Source organism: Plectropomus leopardus, chromosome 7 (genome assembly GCF_008729295.1).
Source record: "Plectropomus leopardus isolate mb chromosome 7, YSFRI_Pleo_2.0, whole genome shotgun sequence".
In the NCBI taxonomy this organism is placed as follows: domain Eukaryota; kingdom Metazoa; phylum Chordata; class Actinopteri; order Perciformes; family Serranidae; genus Plectropomus; species Plectropomus leopardus.
Genome location: NC_056469.1, coordinates 4,669,203 through 4,689,414, shown reverse-complemented (window position 1 = coordinate 4,689,414; position 20,212 = coordinate 4,669,203). Strand labels below are relative to the sequence as shown.

Here is a 20,212-nt window from a genome sequence, read left to right as displayed (position 1 = left end):
TGAAATTAGTTTGTGTGTTAGCTGTTTTCTTTATTACGTTGTTGTGGCAACACAGCCACTGCCTGGATTATGTTCAGAGACAACACTAATTTCAGTTAAACACTAGGCTACATTCATGTACCGGGTAGGCTTTGCAAGAGGGTGGTTGGGAGGATGATGTGCAATGTGTGGGATCTTGGCACCAGGACTTAAGGTTCGTGTCCAGACTCCTGTCTTATAGGGTAAGCGTCAAATGCACTTTGCTTAATGGGATTTTGGATAAATGTTACTAAAAAATGTTAATAAAAAAAGGTAATTACAGATAATAATACTGTAGTCACTACAAATGGATAGTGTTTTGCTAGATTGCTTATTTTGGCAGAAAACATTCAAAATGCTTTTTCAAAGAACATTTTTTGCTGAAATGTTATGTGTCAATATAATTGGTATTGATTGGTTACAAATGTAATTTCTAGGAGACATGGCTGGTTCAAGGTGATGTTGGCAAAAAATGTTGGAAGAAGCTGGATTTCTGGTTACTTTACACCACACCTTAACAACAGTAAAATATCAATGTCATCTGTTATCAGTATTCTACGTCGAATTGACGTTGGCATCAGATGTGTTTATATTAAATTTTGGTCGCATGACATCACAACCTAAATTCAACCAAATATCAGTCACTGAGTGAAAGCTCTAATTTGGGTAGACAGTGGTGCCCCCCTTATCCAGTTCTTTGGGCCTAAAGTGAATAGTTAAAACATTTTTAAAAGGATTCATTCCCTTTTTTTAACAATTTCTCTCAATCACCCTTAAACACTTGAGGGTTGTCAAGTTTTTTTTTAGTCCAGTTTCTCTAGTAGAGCTTCATTTCACACCTACGGAGCCAAGAAGACATTGTAAACACACACACAAAAACACTTCACCTTTGACCTATAGTCCACACTCACTGAGTCTTCTGAGTCTTCCAGCAAAGAGGGTATTGATGCTGCACCACGCTCTGACTCTCCGCTGCTGTGCCAGCTAGCTGGGCAGCATAAATAATTTCAAGTGTAACACCTCAGTTCCTTCACATAGAGTACATTTGCACATGCACGTGTACTTGCAAAAACACACGCACACGCACATACAGTATGTCCACACAGGAACACACAAACTCCCGTTGGCATCCTCTTCTCTCTGCAAGTAGAAGTTGTTTTTTTCATCGAGTCAGAGGACAAGGAGTACGTTGTTCAAGATGTAGCAATAAGCTGACTCTCAGATCTCCAGGATGTCTTCAGTTAAGCCAGGGGTTCTCACAATGTGGCTTGGGTTCCATACGGGGCCACTGTCCTTTGGGATCTATAAGAGGACAAGAGCATTATTGTATTTTGGGTAAACCTGTCCCTATAGAGAGATAGAATTACCATAGTTTGGGTCCCAGGAGATGATTTCAGGTTTAGTAACTTTTGAGTTCACCACATGACTTGCAGACCTTTTTTCACAATTTATTAGAAGTTATTATCACATACAAAAATAAATTGTCCCTTGTTCATTCTTAGTTTGCCAACCCTGTGTTTTTTTTTTTTTTTTGACAAATTATTATGTTGTAATTCTACAGTATTTGTGACCGCAGGTCCGTTCAGGTTGACACATTTAATTTACTTTAAAGACATTTGAACAGTGCAGCCATTCATTCACTTTTTGGACAATACACAGTATTGTGTTATTGCCCCAGCTGGCCAAAAGCTAAAACGTCCTCCCAGTTCACTCACTATGTTTTGGAACTGTGAAAGGTGTTGAGTCAAATGACAGTAACATTTGTCTGCACCAAAATTAGAGATTGTGGTTTAAAGTCAAATTCTCTAAAGCTTCCCTTGTAGCAAACTCCAGAACAGACAGTGGATTAGCGCACTGATGGTTTTAAAGGGTTTTTATTTTCTATAGCCAACACCGTTTTCTTTAATACTTTATCCAAAACATCTTCCAAAACTCACCATAAGAGCTTGTTCCCATTCAAGCCGGGTGCTAAATTCAGCAAGAAACAGTTTGACATTTAATTACAAACATTTTATGAGTTTTTCCTCCAGTGCTCTCAAACATTTGTGCCATCATGTCCTGTTTTTGCCATGGAGGCTTCAAAAATAAGGTCCCACAAGATTAAAACAAAAAAATGGGATTACAAAAATAAGAAGTTATAGTAAGCGATTAGACTTTAGCAACAAGATCTGTGGATTATCTTGAGTAACTAGGTCCTGCAAAGATGAAAATGTGCATCTTCTGCTGGGTCACCTGGCAACACTGAGCAAGCTAACGTTAAAGCTCAGCTGAGGAGGACGCCATTATTGTTTACATGCAGTCATGAGCAAGGAGCGCACTTCCTTCTTCGCAGTGATATAGTTGATGGGTGTAGTTTTGTAGACAGAAAATAGTTCCTACTGCTCAAAACAAGTCATGATTTCTGGAAAGAGACATTGCTGTTGAGTTTTTCAAATATTTTTTTAAAGATATGAGCATCACGAGCCGAGTGCCATCTAGTTCCATTATATTAGAAAGAAAGCAGACATCTCCAGGGTTGTTTTCTCAAACAACTGGCAACTCGCATCAAAACTATCTAGACTGATAAAGACCACAACACGTAATAGGAAAAAAAAAGATTTTTGACTAAATAAAGCCAATGTATTATTATTATTATTATTATTATTAGCAGGCAGCACTGGTGGTTGCATATGATTAGAGTTAGTGAGATGGTTGCGTTTAATTTCATTTGACTATAAACCAGTAATATTTAAATACTCAAAACATTTTTGACAGTTATTTGGTCCACAGTAGCACTTTATTGCTGCTGCCTGTGAATCATTTCTGTATATTCAGTTTTCAGATGTGTTTCAGAAGTTTTTGGAAACGCCACAGCCAACAAGAAATATAAATAACATTAAAGTCAACACTCATTAAATCTGTGTTTCTTTCGTCAGCCCGCTCTTCATCTCAGTACGTGCCAACCTCCGGCTCCTGCAGGAACAGGTGTTTCGAGTTGGCCGAGTTGGAGCCACCAAACTGCCGCTGTGACAACCTGTGTAAGACCTACAACGGCTGCTGCTCCGACTTTGATCAACTCTGCCTCAGAACAGGTACTCAGTCTTCCTCCCCACCAGCCTCTCATTTGTTTCTTTTACTTTCTACAAAGCATTTTATCCCATCTGTCTTAGTACTTCAAAAGCAAAATGCTGATGGAACTAGCCTTTAGACACAACAAACTCTGATTTGCTGCTATAAGGGTTCTCCTATGATGACTTTACTCACTAATTTTAGAGATATTTCTAAAGTACAGAAAATCAGGAATCGCCTTTGTGTAGCAACTTGAAAAGCAGAAGGGACTCCTCGGAAGTGTGTTTGATATCAGAGAAAAAGGACTCAATAACCCATTTGACAGAATAAGTGTTGCCATTACATCCTTCTGCAAACCACAGATTTGTTGAATACACTGTGGTCAATGTGTGGTTAGATTTAGGCACAACCGCCACTTGGTTAGGGAAAGTTCATGCTCAACCTTAAAAAAAGTGGTTTGGTTGTTACAACCAAAGGGCTGGAAGCGTCCCAGTGTCTCGTTAAAAAACACCCAGTTTTGTCATTTTTTTTAACAGCGGTCTGCTGCTGACTGCTGTTTGGCAGCTGTTGTCAGTGTCAACTATCCATCATAACTTCCCCCTCCCAGATAAGAAACTCAGCTCATACATATGTAATCCCAATAATGTTCCCTTTAGAAAAAGTCTCGGGGTGCTCTCACAGAAAAAAAAGTATTTAAAAATACATTTCCTGCATGTCTACACCACCTGCACTAGTCTAGATTAGTTAGATTGAGGGTGTAGAGAACAGCATAAATACTGAGCGGACCCTGTATGAGAAAATTAGAGAATAATCATAATCAAGGGAGGACTTTACCATTGCCCCCCCCAACTAAAGGGCCCAAACAATTATTGATCTACTATCATGGTTAGATATGAAAAATACTGAATAATCTTACTAGTCCAACTCATAGTCCCACAAAATAACTTACAAAAGGCTCCCTTTTAAAAAAGACAGCAGTATATTTCTAAAATATACAGAGGTCCTGACCTTGGTGACCTCAATGGTAGGTACGGCCATGCTTAGGAGATAGAGTGGGGTCATCCACTAATTGATAGATAGTTTCCCTGGCTCCTCCAGTCTGTGTGTCACAGTAATCTTGGGCAAAATACTGTTTTAAGATGTTGGAATTTTGTGTGGTAGCCTTGGCCAGCAGTGTGTGTGAGAGTGTGTGTGAATTGGCAAATGTGACATGTAGTGTAAAAACACTAGACTATACAAATGCAAGTCTATTTAGGTAAAAAGGCAACATTTTGTCTTGGCATTTGGGCTGGTTGCTTTTGTTGTTGCAGGTCAGTTCAGAGTCAAATAAGCCAGTCTGATTTTTCATCATCAAGCTGGAGGAAATCCTTAAACATCTGGCATTTAATATCCATCAGGTGGTTGCAAATTATTGTCCAACAAAATGGAAGGTCAGCTGTGTAATGCACCTCTGATGGGTTGTTGTGACTCTGTTGTTTTTGATTTTGTATGAGACAGAGAAATGAAAGGATGGTCTCGATTTACAGTATCATTCCACATTTCAGAATTATTTTGTCAATGGATATGTTTCACATAACACATCCTTTATATACTGTATGTCACAGAATGTCCCTACATATGCTCCATTAATTACTGGTAGTTTCTTTCAGTGATGGAATTTAATTAAAAACTTTAATAGGCTTGTTCCTAAGAACTGTTTAGTTGCACTTCAAATTAAGGCTGTGTATTTGTCATTTTATGAAAAAAAAAAAAAAAAAAAGTTTATTTGAGGAACCCTGAATCACCTAACATATATATGGATATGTAATCCATTAAAACAGGATTATTGTGCAATTCAAAAGGTTAACTGCAGTGGTATTATGCACTGGATGAGGAAGCGCTGCAAAGCACATCAGTATTCCACAGAATGCAAAAGTAAGCTGCTTCATTTTGGCATCTGTGTTTAGTAATCAGGATGTTCCACATGGATCCCTATGTGCAGCAGTAGTTTAACTGTCATGTCTATGTTTTTTCTGTGAATGAATCTGGCAGGAACACACACTGAAAATGTATCTTAAACCATATAACATACATGTTAAATATGATCTAAATAATCTGATTACAATACATGATAAAATACAGTAGGTGTCCCATGCAACCATATCTTTGTCTGTTGTATCTAAACAGAGAGTGAGAGAGACGAACTGGCACACAAAGACAGACAAGCACACGCAGAAACGTGCTCACTCACACATGCGCGCGCACACACACACTGAAGGAGAGACACAGACAGAGACAGAGCTCTCCATGTGATTAAAACATAGCAGAGAAACAAGATCACTTGCTGCTTGATGCGGAAAAAAATGCTCCTCTGGTGTCAACGGCCAAGTGACTGCTTACAGATGACTTTGCAATAATTATATTATTATTCATATCAAGGCTCTTTCACGTCCAATGTGAACCTGGCGTTAGTCTATGCCCATCAGATAATTACTACTTTAAAGGTATACTATGTAGGATGATCAGTTACTGTATGTAAACACGCTTGCCAGTTAAAGTAAAAGTAAAACCCAACCCCACCTCCACTTTTGTTTGCCGTTTCACTTAGCTATTTCGTTTATTCGGTGCTGTGTCTCTTGGATGCCTGCCGCTTACGGTCTGGCACCTGATTTCGACCTCACCTGAGCACTGCGGGGGGGTGGGGGTGGGGGTCCGGAAACGTCCCAAATAGAGAAAATAAAAAAACCCAGGAAGAGGGCACAGTCTCTTCAGATAAATACACCACCACACGCTTCTGATGGGTTGTAAGCGATGATTTAGAGGGATCGCTTCTCCATTATTTTGTACTTTGATTTTATAAATCAAAGTGTAATGGTTTGCAATTCCTTAACTCACAATTTACAGCTGGCTTATATAATTCAACAGCATAATCAAATTCCTGTAATTCAGTTATGACTTTTGGTTTTTGTGTGCCACCCCAAGATTTTCAGTGGCCCCATCTGGGCACCCCTATAAAAACTTGCTGGGTGTGACACTTTAAGTACACTTAGGTACTTTTACCCTGGTATCATTGTGAATGCAGGGGTTTGTAACAGAGGTTTATATAGCCTGATATTTATTTTACGAAAGGATCAGAACACTTTCCTTCACTGCTTGCTTTGATGGACTTGCTTCAATGTTTGTATTAACTACATTTTGCAGTACGTGCCATGCTGTAGAGTCATTTAGCTAGACCCTGATTATTTGGATCTGAACTTGTTTTCCTGCTATTTTGTCTAGAAAAATAATTACAGAGCTTAATTATTTATTTATTTATTTTTATAACAGACATTTCTTAGTTCAATTTATTGTTCTCATTTAAAAAATACTTTTGCTAAGGCTGTAAATCAAGACTTCTATCAAGATGAAACCCAAGCCAAAATATCAGAGATATCATTTCTTAGCCTGATTGCCCAGACATACAAATTAGTTGTACAATAAGCTGGAAATGAGCCATAAAAGCCTGAACAGTTTTTTTTTAATTGTTGTGTAAAGTCAAGTCTCCCAGTTTATGTATTGCCTCTCTGTCGGTCTGTCAACATTTCCCTCCTATTACTAACAGTGTTGGTGGTCTGATTTTATGTCTTCTCCTTCAGCCCGGTGGTCTTTGGCTTACCGCTGCCATGCCACTGTCATCCTCCCTGCGCCAGAAAGTGATGATATACTTGTGTATACCCGCTGAACTAAAACTCTCATCTGGTGTTCTCATCTTGAGAAAGTGGCCAGAATACATGAAATGCTGGCAACGTTTGTCCCATACTGCTAAGTGTTCAGCTGTATGGTATGCAGCCAGACCACTGGTACATTAATATATCAGCTTTCATTTCTCAGTGCTTGTGGTAACAGCACTATTCTATCAGATTAGCTGTGTATACATAAAGGTTTTGGAGTGTACTGTCTTTATCGCCTGCTGGTTATTATGTGACGGTCTACTTTGAATTTAAGTCTTTTCTTTGTTCCCATGAACAGACGGGGGTTACGAGTGCAGTAAAGATCGATGTGGGGAGACTCGAAATGAACAACATGCCTGCCACTGCTCTGATGACTGTCTGGCCAGAGGAGACTGTTGCACCAACTACAAGACACTGTGTAAAGGTTTGCAACTTTAAATGTCCTTTATGTCCTATGAAATGTAGTTCATACACTTAACTGCATAGAAAGGCTTTCACTCTAGATCAGTGTTTCTCAAATGGGGGTACTTTAGAGTACTGCAGGGGGTACGTGAGATTTTAATGCCATTGCGCCAGCAATAGCTGTGGCTGGAGGCATTATGTTTTTGGTTGTCTATCCGTCATATTCTTATGAATGGAATATCTCAAGAACACCTTGAGGGAGTTTTTTTTTTCAAATTTAGCCTAAATGTCCATTTGGACTTAACCAAGAACTGATTAGAATTTAGTGCTCAGAAGTCAGAAGTCAAGCTCACTGTGAATTTGTTCGTCTCATTCATGTGAAGCCAATATCTCACAATCACCTTGAAGGACTTTCTTTGATATGTGACACAAACTTCCACTAAGACTTAATAATGACCAATAATGACCTTAATTTGGTCATGAAAATTTCATGGTCAAATTTCAAAGTAACAGTGACCTCGAATCCGTCTCATTCTCCTAAATGCAATACCTCAAGAAGATTATGAGGGACTTTCCTGAAACTTGGCTCAAACGTCAAGAGTAAACTGATTAGAATTTGGTGGTTGAAGGTCAAAGTTCAAAGTCACTGTAACCTCACAAAGCATGCTTTTTTTTGCCCATAAATTTAAATGCTTGTAAACACAGATTCTGTCTCTGGCTGGCTCTATAACACAAAAATATAGTATTAGCTATAGACTTGAAAATGAGGACATTGCTTTGTTTTCACTGTTCCAAACCAGTCATTCACTAGTTTGTGCTGCTCATGCATCCTTTTATCTCTCTCAGTGCCTCCTCTGGTCATGTTCTTTCAGGGGACACTTCATGGCTGCAAGATGAGTGTGAGGAAATCAAAACATCTGAGTGTCCTGCTGGGTACGTGTAGTGAAATGAGAATAAAGAGATCAGTCAATGTTAATATGAAAGCTTTTTACATGCCACATACCTGAAATAGAAAAGTGGACTCAGTCGAGTACAGATCTCTGTCAAGTGTATCTGGGTGCATGTGGGTGGGGAGCAGGGAGTGTTTGGCAGGTTAATGTCTGGCATGTATGCATGACGGTAGTGGAATGAACAGCATGTTATGATTTCAATGTTGTCAAATACTGCCACTTTGTCATTGATTTCGGCATCAGACACTGACATCAAAAGCAACCTTTCATGGTGGTTTAATATTATGGTGGACAGCATCAGTTTGTAACATTGTCGCAGGGAACCTTTTGTGGTGTTCTGATATGCCAATGGTTGACTGGACAGCACCGATCACAGCCTTATGATATACTGCAGGACAGCATAAGTTTAAAACACGTCCGGTAACAACGTAATATAAGGTACTGTGACGTCCCAATGGGGTTATCAGGATGGGCGTTGGATTGGTCGAACAAACCCTGGACTTTCACCCAGGAACCCAGTGTTTGCTTCCCGCATGAAAGTAGAGCCAAACCATGATGTTTTTCTTCTAAACCTAATCATGTGCTTTTTTTTGCCTAAACCTAACCATGTGCTTTTGTTGATGTCCCAGCGTTGATTGTGGCATACGGAAACTTCAACTGCAGACTTAGGAGGATACCTCGTGTAATAAGTAGATGTGAAAATCCAGTGACTAAGAGGCAATATATGACGACTTGGGATGAGAACGTGTAGGAATGAATGAATTCAAACCACAGTTATTTTACTTTGGTGTGTAAATCTGGGCAAAACAATTTCTCAACACCAGCAATGTCAAGTCAGTTTAAAAGTGAAAATACCAACAAAGAAACTGCCAACAAAACAGAGCAGCCAATAAAACAGCTTTTTACAAAATTGTAATTCCCCATAACCACATAAGGTAATTTAGCATACATAAGTGTATACAAAAATTATTAGGTTGATATTTGACATTAGCTGCAGACAGACATACATACACAAGCACACACACACACACACACACACACACACACACACAAATGACAGAATGAATGATCCTCTCTAGGATTATGCCTGGCAGAGGTTATATTTTGCTGAGGACCAAACAAGGCTGACCAAGTTGGATTTCATATAAAGGAATTTTTTTAAATCTCTGACATGTGTGTGTGCAGGTTTGTGCGCCCACCGCTCATCATGCTGTCAGTGGATGGATTTAGAGCTTCTTATGTGAAGAGAGGAAACACCGTCATACCCAACATTGAGAAACTGAGTAAGACTTGGTTGGGACTGTGAGAAAGATGTGGTTTAGCTGTAAAATCTCCACGTTTTCTCCTTGGTGAGGGGGGAAAACTGTGTTGATGTGGTGATTTATGGAGCCATGAGCATAAGCAGAAAACCAGTAAGTGATTTGGTGCTATTTGTGGATGTCTCTTTGCTAATATATGGGTTTTCCTGTGCTCTGTTTTCATTTTCAGGAACATGTGGAACCCATGCTCCATACATGAGGCCTGTTTACCCCTCAAAAACCTTCCCCAACCTCTACTCATTGGCTACAGTAAGGCACAGCCATATGGCATACTTTCATTAGGAATCAGGTTGTGAGTGGTTGTCAGTGTCATGTAACAAAAAAAATAACAAAAACTTTGCCTTAGGTGTTACAGTGCTTAAACCCAGCTGCTAACATTGGCATGAAGCTTAAAGTGCAGATAAAGCTAACTAAGTGTGGATGATGCTGAATAAGTCTGTATGTTTCCCTGAGTATGCTATATTTTAATGTTTATATTCTAGTAGAACTTCTTGCCAAGTGGTTGATACATTGTAGATGCCAGGACGTTCTGATATCTAGGTAACGTAAGCAAGTTCAGAATGCTATATTCCCTCTTATCTGTAGTACTATTTATCAATCAAGATTACTCTGATGTGACTTACCGAATGCTTAAAATATAAGCCATAGAGATGTCTGCCTTCTGTTGAATATCATGGAAGTAGCAGCTCGAGCTTGTGCTTAAAGTGCCAAAAAATAACATTTGAAAAACTCAACAGCAATTTTTCTCTCCAGAAATCATGATGCAGTTATGTAAGATAATCCTCACACCTTGTTGGGGGCAATTAGGAACTGTTTTCTTTCTACTGCACTACACCCACCAACCGTATCACTGCGCAGATAGAAGCATGCATTTACGCATGAACAAGAGGCTCTCGCTTGTGTCAGCATGAGATGTAAACATTAATGCCATCCTTCTTGCCTGAACTGTATCATTAACTAGCTCATTGCTGCTAGGTGAGCTAGCAGTAGATGCACTCTTCCTCCTGTGTTGTACTACAGTTGGTGGGTGTAGTTTGGCATAAAGAAAATGGTTCCATTATATTCAAGAGAAAGCAGCAATCTTTACAGCTGATATTACCAGCACTCAGCACCAAAACAAGGTAGACTGATAAAAAGCGCTATAGGTTAGTGGAAAAATATTTATTTTTGATTTTGAGGTGAACTGTTCCTTTAAGTTCAAATTAACTATAGATGTCAATTCAAATGCAGGGGAGTAAAAAGTACAATATGTCCCTCCAAGATGTAATTAAGTCATAAATAATATGTGATGAATACATAAGTGAAGTACAAGTACCTTAAAACAGTATTTTAGTAAATACAAATGTAAAGTCCACCCTTGGACGTATCAAAAAATGCTCAACATTGTTGTAGGATTGAAACTGAGCAGTTGCAATATGCATGCATTAAATAGTTTCAATGGCAATACAGAGAAAAGAAGACCAATCAAGTACAGTAATTAAATGACAATTGTTATTGGCCTAAGTATGATGTCAATTTGAACTGCTTCCAGGGTCTCTACCCAGAGTCTCATGGTATCGTCGGTAACTCCATGCATGACCCAGTGTTTGATGCCACCTTCACCCTGAGAAGCCGAGAGAAACTCAATCATCGCTGGTGGGGAGGACAGCCAGTAAGTACTTTATGCTCTCTTTCTCCTGGCATCTTTCTTTTTACCATCTGCAGCTCATCCACACTGTAATTATATTTATTAGCGAGCTTACATGGATTTACTTTTGTTTTTCTATTTGCTTTAACGATAAATAACTTTTGTGTTTGACTTTGAATATTAGTGTGTCAAATTCATCCAACATGTCAGATCAGAAGCCAGCGAAGGAAGGAAAGACTTTCCTTTTGAAGCTAACTACAGAATGGCAGAATCCGATCCAACAAACCAAGACTGATAGGCCTTATTATCCAGTGATTAAAGACAGATGTTATATATGAAATGTGAAAGCAGCTGGGTTGGAAACATTAAGGTGTCTGTAACTCTTTGAAGCTTTGTTCTTGTGGATTTACTTACAGAGCAAACCTGCGCCAGGATTTCATTTGTTGTTAGCCCAACTGAGCAAACAGAATATTAAGTCAGGATGTGTTGGTAACTAAAAAGACCTTTGTCTTTTAAAATGGTTGACCAACACCAACAAAACCAACCTACTGTATGGTTTTGTGTCAATTGGGCTAACAGGAGTAGGTGTATATGGCCACACACTATGGGATATCCTACTTTGTGTACTGTAACATACAGTGCTGTACACCTGGACCTTTGTTGTTTCACTCATGTTATTGTTTCTGTCAACACTACTATCTTCCCAAACTCTATCAGATTGATAAAATATTGAGACTGTCCTGTTTCTGTCCTAGATCTGGATCACAGCGCTCAAACAGGGAGTGAAGGCTGCCTCTTTCTTCTGGCCCGTGTAAGTCTACAAATACAGCTTTAAGTCAGAAAATATTTCCCACAATAAATTTCCCAACTTGGTCCTTTCAGTACAACTCTGCATAAGTCTGGGCCATCCAAAAATTCAACCTTTCACAAATTGACAGTAAATGTCTTCATTTTCCTTTTAGTACTTATGTAGTATTTTTTTCTGTAATCAATACTTGTGCATTGCAGCTGGATGGACGCTTTTCAAAGAAAGCTTCTTTAATCTGATTTACCCCGCTGACAGGACAGCCCAATTTAAAGATTGGGATGCAGTTATCATACTGTTCTTTTAAACTTTGTTCTCATGGGTCTGAGCTGTCCTGGAAAAGTTGCCTTTGGTATTTTCATATTTGCCCAATAAGTGAATCAAGGACTGTAAAAACTCACAGGGAGTCAGATGTAGTTAGTAATTAATAGTATTCATAAATTCATAAATTGCCTAAAATGAGCACTATGACCCACAGAATGTTGATATTTGAGGCTTTACAGCCATTAATTGTAACATCTTCCAGTCAGACAGCAGCATTAAAACCTTATGCTATGTGGATGTTTCCTATCTTTGGTTAGGGTCGTGTCCTCACTAATAACTGAAGTGCACAACAGGTTACTTGAACTGGGTCATGTTACAGAGACCTGATGTAGTGCCACCTTTTTTGCCAATAAAAGACGTAGCTCCAGTGACGTCACCCACTGGTTTGTGGACTCCTCATTTGAAGCCTCAAGTTTGGCATTTGAGCTGTCACTTTCTTGGAATTTTGTTGCCAGAAGTGACCATATTTTGACGAGTGGGTGACCAGTACCCTAACCCTAGCTGCTAGCTTGGTTAGCATGGTGCTTTTATGGTCTGTGGTAATGGTGATAATGCTAATATTTGCTGGGGGGGGAAAATATGCTTAAATGCTTAAAACCATGAAAACTATTACTGGAAAACTAAATAGCCGACTTCTTAGACAGTCATTTAGTACAACCAAACTCTGAACAGTCCTTTTTTGGGATGACCAAAACATTACAATTAACTTTCATATACTGAAAACACATTGAAATAGGAACAGTGACAGCTGCAGTCATACTTATACTCTGTGAATTTGGGGTTACGCCATGGTTACATTATCTAGCCAACATTGTGGTCATGGTAGCGACTTGATGGCAGGGCTCCCAACTGTCACTCAATGCCACACCATTAATTATGCATGACTTTACGGTTTAATTACATTTAAACAGGTTATTTATTTATTTTTTTAAAATCAACCCAGAATACTTGTCACAAATGGAGAAATATGTTTTTCGTTCCATGCTGTATACATGTATATTTTTGCTGTAAACCTTTAACATGGGGGTCTATGGGGGATTGACTCCCTTCTGGGACCAACCTCAAATGGCCATTAGAGGAACTGCAATTGTTGGCACTTCAGCATCAATGTCATTTTTCAGCCTTGGAGGTTGTCATTTGGTCTGCATAAGCTGAACTAAAAAAAAAAAAAACAACAACTCCAGATCTCGCTGTTGTGTGTGTGTGTGTGCTTTTAAGACCCCCTGTGGATGCGCTGGGTTATAACTAATAATATAGGGACTGTAAATTATTTGGTGGTGAAAGTCCTCAAAGGAAGTCATCAGAACATGCCCGCTCATGTTCCCGCTGCTGACTCAGGCGGTTGCGCTAAACCTGAAGTCTGTGGAACACAAAGGAGCCCACATTTATCAGCACAGAGAAGGCTTTGATGGAGCAAGAGGCAGATCTCAGCAGAGGGCTGTTTTTTCAGCAATTTGTGCAAATGGGCTTGTTTACACTATGCAGGATTCCTCTGTGCACCGGGGTCGCAGACATGCCACTCTATAGAATCATGGGGGCCAGCGTGTGGTTCACCATGCTTTTCTTGCACTTGGTGCTTACAGAGGTGTGTGAGGAGGAGTGAGAGCACAAGGAGAGAGTCAGGGGTGTATATATGTCGGGGAGACAGAGAGCGGAAGTCTGCACTGACATCTCTGTGTGGCTGAGAAAGACTTTTTTAAACAACACATTACAGAATTTAATGTTGTAACACCACTGTGGGATTGGCATGGTAATGGGGACCAGGGATTGTTGCTAAATGACTGGCTGACTGGTTGAAGGTCTGTGTTGGGTTTGGCTCTCTGGGAGGTCTCCCCTCTTACCACAAGAGGACATATAAGGAGTATATAAAACAGACAAAAGGGAGAGGGCAAATTTTAAAGTGTGAACATAGACAAAAGTAAAGAAAAGGAGCAAACATGGAGAGAGATGCCTGCTGTCAAGTGTTAACACAGTGTAACCACACCTCCTTGTTCCTCCATGCTGCCCCCCACTGCCTCATACATCAAGCCCAATGGCCTCAGTCCTGGGTTTGATGGTTGACAGCTGTGGACTGTATGACAGCCAGCAGCTTGGTTGGTGGCCTCATCACTACACAGGCAGCATACAGGCTGCCTTTGACTTTCAGACACTTTAAACACTGAGAGGGCTTGAAATTCGTTCTCTACAACCCTCAACTTTTATGAGGCTCTTTGAGTTTAAGGAACGGTTTAATGGTTTAATGGTTCGAGAAGGCGTCAAGATACCATAATCAGAGTATATCACTGTGACTTTGTTGTCTATGTTTTTAGCATGCTTGTTACTTGGAGCTATGGTTTTCTTTAAAGTCCCCTATCAATTAAAAAAATTGTTTTTCTTTCGTTTATACTTCCTAAAAATCTAACAAGCTAAAAAACAAGATAAATAAAAGATGCAAACAACATTTTCTATTCCAAAATTTTGGTTAACAACACACTTGTTATCTGAGTGTGGGTCTGACTGACACTCAAGCATGCATGGCTCAATCTTTGCAAGGTTTCCTCTAAAGCCCAGTCCCACTGCACAAAAACAAAGCAAAAAATGTTACCACCCACTAATGTCTGGCTCTTAAATGCAATGACAATGCATACAATCAGCATTCACACCCAAATGACTTTGCAGTAGACACAGGTTTTGATCGTTTCCGGCTCTGATCGGCATTGATGGGAATCCAACACCGAGGTGAAAACAGTAATTTCAGCTCCTTAACCGGCGAGATGCAATGATGCTCTATCACTAATTACTGTCTGTCTCCTCCTAAGCAGCTAAAACACCAATCCAAATATATCAGCACAGAGTTTGAAAGATATACTGAATAAGTAAACGATACATAAAGAGAAGAAATCACTGAAAAGTTTTCAAAGACCTTTGTTGCTGCTGCTGTCAACCATTAACCTGTTATTTGGCCAATTGCCACAAAATATCGCCACAAGAAACACTAAGTTGTGGTTAAGAAGTTGTGTGATTATGTATGGGTTTATAATATCTGACTTTGGTGTCACAATCCTGGCAGAAAATGCAGCGATGTCTCTGCAGAAACAACAGCTTTTCGTGGCACTATTGCTGATGAAAAAGCCGTGACAGGTTGCAATAAAACACCCATGTTTGGTGGCTTAGAAGTGGCTGGAAACACAGTGATGACAAGCTTAGCAGGCGTTTCTCAGAGGTGTCACATTATCCACCATCCCCTTCACCTCCAGATGACAGTCAGCTCATATACTACATCACTTTAGAAACATTGATATGATACACATAAAACATACAAATGTAATTTCTTCATGGTTTGCAAAAACATACAATGCCAACATTTTCTTCTTGCAAGCGGGACTGGAAAACATGAGAACGTATATGGTACCATTGTGTGAACTATTATACTAATGCATCGTCAATTAAGTGGAACCTCCAATTCGATTTGGCGACCTATCATTTATCTGATTGGCCCTTATAGGATGAATATATCAATGATTGCTTCTTTGTTCCAGTGTAAAAAGGCAGACCAGCACTTTAAGCCCTACCTGAAGCAGCACCTGCCTAAGAGACTGCACTACGCCAACAACAGACGCATCGAAGACATTCACCTGCTGGTGGACAGGAAGTGGCACATTGCCAGGTACTGCACCGCAACCAAATAACATCTGCTGTTAGCAAGCTAAACTGGACAACGTTTAAAACTAACACTCCTTTCAACATGCCAGTTGGATGTTGTTGAATGTTTAATATAATATCAGTATATGTTAGATGCTTGCAAATCATAAAAAGGTGCTCCTCAAAACTTAAAATTTTGTTAGTCAAATAATTACTCAAATAATCATCTAAGTTCTTTAACTTTTGGATTATGTGACGTTCTCTGGATGTTCAAACTTATTAAAAAACATATTAAAACATATTCATTTTTTAATTTGATGTTGCATTTACTATCACGAGGAAGTGCTCTTTTGATCTGTAGTCAGTGTAGATGTGGCATTTTGCGCCCGCCCATCAGTGCAGCTTTTTACTGCACATCTTGCTTTACTTAAAAACACATTTTATGTAAACGTGGGCTGCTATCAACGCATCATTAACACATGTGGTGCTGAAAAGTTTTAGGATGTGCAACTCTGAGCCACATTCATGTTAAAAAAACCCACATCTTTCTCCTTAGAAGTGCAGCTGCTGAAACGTTAATGACGTGCCGAAATGAACTCTGACAGGCGTCTGATGTAGAGCAGCGAGAAGTCTTACTGCAGTGATTCAGTGACAAAGTAAACCATGAAGTCATCACGACTGAAAGGGAAAACAAACCACCTCGGCTAACGACGCTCTGTGTGTGTGTGTGTGTGTGCGTGTACGTGTGTGTGTCTGTGTGTCTGTGTGCATGTACATGTTCACGTCAGCAATGGCCTCCTTGCATGGAGCTGTCATGCTGTTTTGGGTGAACTATGGGAGAGCTACGTTCTGTGTCAGTACACACACACACACACACACACACACACACACACACACACAAACACAGAGAGAGCTGCTAAATGAAAGAGATCTTTGAGGTTTCTGTGAGGCTCAGATAGACAGACGGGCTAATCGTTGGCACCGGGCCTTTGAGCAGAGTTCTGAAGCGTTTACTCTCTCTCTCTCTCTCTCTCGTGTCAGTACACACACACACACACACACACACACACACACACACACACAAAGATATATAACTGGAAGTAGTGTTTTAATGGACACTTAATAAAAAGTGGCTGTTTTTCAATTAGAGGACTGTGGCTTGGGCTGTGTAAAGGAGTGCTTGTCCGGGGCTGAGGGCTAAAGTAGGTGAATACTGACAACATGCTGTACTCCAATTGAATTTAATACCTGTGTGGAAGGACACTACATCAGGTTTGTCTGAACCATTTGATACCTTTGAGGTTAACGTAGTAATTGGTAAAACCTTTGTTGCTTTATTTGACTTCCTAAGTGCTCTGTGACATATGTGACATGCAGCCAGAGATGACTTGGAGGTCAGGATGTCAGCCAGAAAAAACACCATGTTGTTTCATCCTCCTCTTTGACCCCAGAATTCTATCACCCTCAAATATGTTTGGAACTTACAACCTACACTCAGACACTGAACAAGACTTGACACAAATTTCTAGGTACCAGGAATGCTCAACATTTCATAGATCCAAAGGTTTAGACAGTTGATCCTTTTTTTTGGTGTTCTTTGTTATTCTACTGCTTGACCTGTCTGATTTCACCCACATTCGGCACAGGTGATGGATGAATGGGTGGGCATCTTTCAGAATGGCCAAAAGAGATTTAAATGAAACAAATTAGGTCAGCAGCAAATGACAGCATTTAGTGTGGTGTGTGCTTTCAGCTTGTAACTCAAGTTTTGCTGCAGTAGTTTCTCTGTCATCTGACACAACATGTTTAACATTACAGCCAGGTTTTGAAACAAATGATTAAAGTAAGACTGAGTATCACTAAAATTAATTTTTTTTTTTTCCACAGACATCAGATAGCCTTAGCAGGTAGACACTCCTCTGATTTACTGCACTTCCATATTTTTTTTAATACAAACAATGTCTGCTGGAAGTGCTGATTGTTTTTTGTAAGAAAGAGGGAAAAGCCTACAAATCAGATGCACACTCATTTTTTAAGCTAGCGTGAAGGTAGTGATATCTCGTAGGTAACACAGGATAGTTGTGGAATTAAAAATTTTATTATACATTACATTTATTACAACATTATTATACATTATATTTTTGATTACAGGAAAGTACCCGAAGGGAAGCGCCACTGTGGCTTCGCTGGTGACCACGGATATGACAATAAGATCAACAGCATGCAGGTACTCTTGATCATCTTCAGCGGCCTAATGAAGAGTTCTGGCTAGCTTTTTGCAGCAACATATTATAGTTAGATTATACTTTGATTGTATGTACTATTTTTTCAGCCTGTAGGACACGCGTTATTGACACTAAATAATTTGGTTGCCATAGCACACAAGTATGGTCTTAAATCAGAAACACTGATATGCTTGCTGCTATTATTTGTGACAAATCTTGTGCCGTTAACTTTCATTTGCAGACTATTTTCTTGGGGTATGGTCCTACATTTAAGTTCAAGACTAAAGTTCCAGCCTTTGAAAACGTTGAACTTTATAACGTCATGTGTGGTAAGGCATATTTGTGTGTGCTTGGGTCTGATGCATGTGTTTGATTTGTAATATATATATATATATATATATTAAATATGTTAAAATGAATGTAAGTGGTGTTTTATGTGCCACTGCTGCCACAGAATGTTTAGCTGACAGCTGATACTGATCTCTCCCTCTCTCAGATCTTCTGGGTCTGAAACCAGCTCCCAATAATGGGACCCATGGCAGTCTGAACCACCTGCTGAGAAGCCCCCCTTTCAGACCCACCATGCCCGAGGAGGTTTCCAGGCCAGTATCCTCTGGTGTCGTTCCTGCAGGAACGGACGACCTGGGCTGCAGCTGTGACGACAAGGTCAGCCATGAAGACTCAGTGGCAGATCTGGGCCCAACTTCCTGTAGACTGCTGAGAGGAATGCTAGTTTTTAGGAGATTGGCTTGTCTGTTAAGATCACTTAGGCTGGATTTACACTACATGGATCACATGACTCAATTCCATTTTTTTCTGGCACAGATAGTTATAGTTATAGTTATGTATTATGAATGTGCAAACAGGATAAAAGCACATGAAATCAGATATTCTTAGTTTGGTTTCATGCCTCATTCATATGTACAAAATGTCTCCATACTGCTCATCCGAAGTAGTACAGATGTCCTGAAGCCTTGATGTGCCAAGTTGTTTTGAAAAATGTCCCTGGCGTCATGTTTTTTGCTGTATTTTAGCCTGTAGCCTTTAGCCCCAAGTGTGGGAGCAACATTCACATATCCACATGTGTAAGACCAACGAGAGCCCACAGAGAGAAAGAGAGACTTCTGGAGTAACCAGCAAGCAACAAGTCCCTTTCTCAGATTGAAAACTACTGTGTGTGAAGGAGGCTTCCAGGTAGCATGTAAATACAGGCATGCATACTTTCACGCATACGTTTGTTGAGGCATGCGCATTGTTTCAAGAGTAAGCAAAGTTTAAGCAGGGGTAAATGCAGCTATGGGATTTTTGTCACTTTAAAGAGTACATTTTAGCAGACAGTCAAAAAAGTCAGATACAGGCAACAAATCAGAATTGGGCATCACGGCTTGTAGTGTACATCCAGCCTTAGATTATTAATAACAACAGTGAAACCAAAATCATCCTGGTGTTTATCACCTGCCATGGTACTTCATGCTGTAACACTTACATACATGAGATTGGTAAGATTTACTTAAAGTATAAGACCAGGGGAAACTCTTTATTTTGACCTGATTTTGAAGTGATATTTCAGATTTTTTGAAGTGACACATAGTCAGTGTATTAAATACAGTGGATGTCAGTCGGCACACCCCCACTTTAGAGAAGCAGGAGTCAAGACACAGAAACTAAGCAATGTACAGCTTTGGATGGGGTATCAGCAACAAAACATATTTTAGACACCTAAAAAAAATTGTAGTTAAAGCCATTATATTGCTTGCTTCAGTTGAGAAAAACAGTCATTTAATATCACTGAGGACAAGAGCTGCTGGTCTACTGCAGCCTCAATCAGTTATTTTTTTGTATTATTGTGTGATTTTAGGGTTTAAAAGTTTATTTCAGATTCACCAAAATCACACAATAACACAGACTTACTAACTGATTGGGCGGCTTCAGACCAGCAGCTCCAAAATGACAGTTTTTGTCAATGGAGTCTTGTGGCTTTGACAGGAGCATAGATGGGAGAGTGAAGCAGTTAACAGCTTCCCCCTCGGAAAAGCTGTCACGCCAAGGTACATGTGAATACAGCGAGTTGTGTTTTAGCTTGTCACTGGCTCCAGTGTAAAGCCTCACGGTCTGGCATCATTTTAACCTGCTATGGAGTCCTTTTTTAATTGTTTCGGCAGAGAAGGTTGGTGATGAGTGTTA

General features: G+C 39.7%; 1 protein-coding gene across 1 annotated transcript in view; it reads left to right on the top strand.

Annotated features, from left to right (window-relative positions):
• The window catches only part of LOC121945365 (ectonucleotide pyrophosphatase/phosphodiesterase family member 2-like), a 31,361-nt gene that overhangs the window by 3,400 nt on the left and 7,749 nt on the right, over positions 1 to 20,212 (top strand). Inside the window, 12 exon segments of the mRNA XM_042489497.1 lie at positions 2,934 to 3,089; positions 7,054 to 7,179; positions 8,030 to 8,090; positions 9,293 to 9,390; positions 9,596 to 9,675; positions 10,958 to 11,077; positions 11,809 to 11,864; positions 13,668 to 13,767; positions 15,701 to 15,828; positions 17,955 to 18,030; positions 18,270 to 18,357; positions 18,525 to 18,694. Coding sequence (XP_042345431.1) covers positions 2,934 to 3,089; positions 7,054 to 7,179; positions 8,030 to 8,090; positions 9,293 to 9,390; positions 9,596 to 9,675; positions 10,958 to 11,077; positions 11,809 to 11,864; positions 13,668 to 13,767; positions 15,701 to 15,828; positions 17,955 to 18,030; positions 18,270 to 18,357; positions 18,525 to 18,694 — 1,259 coding nt within the window.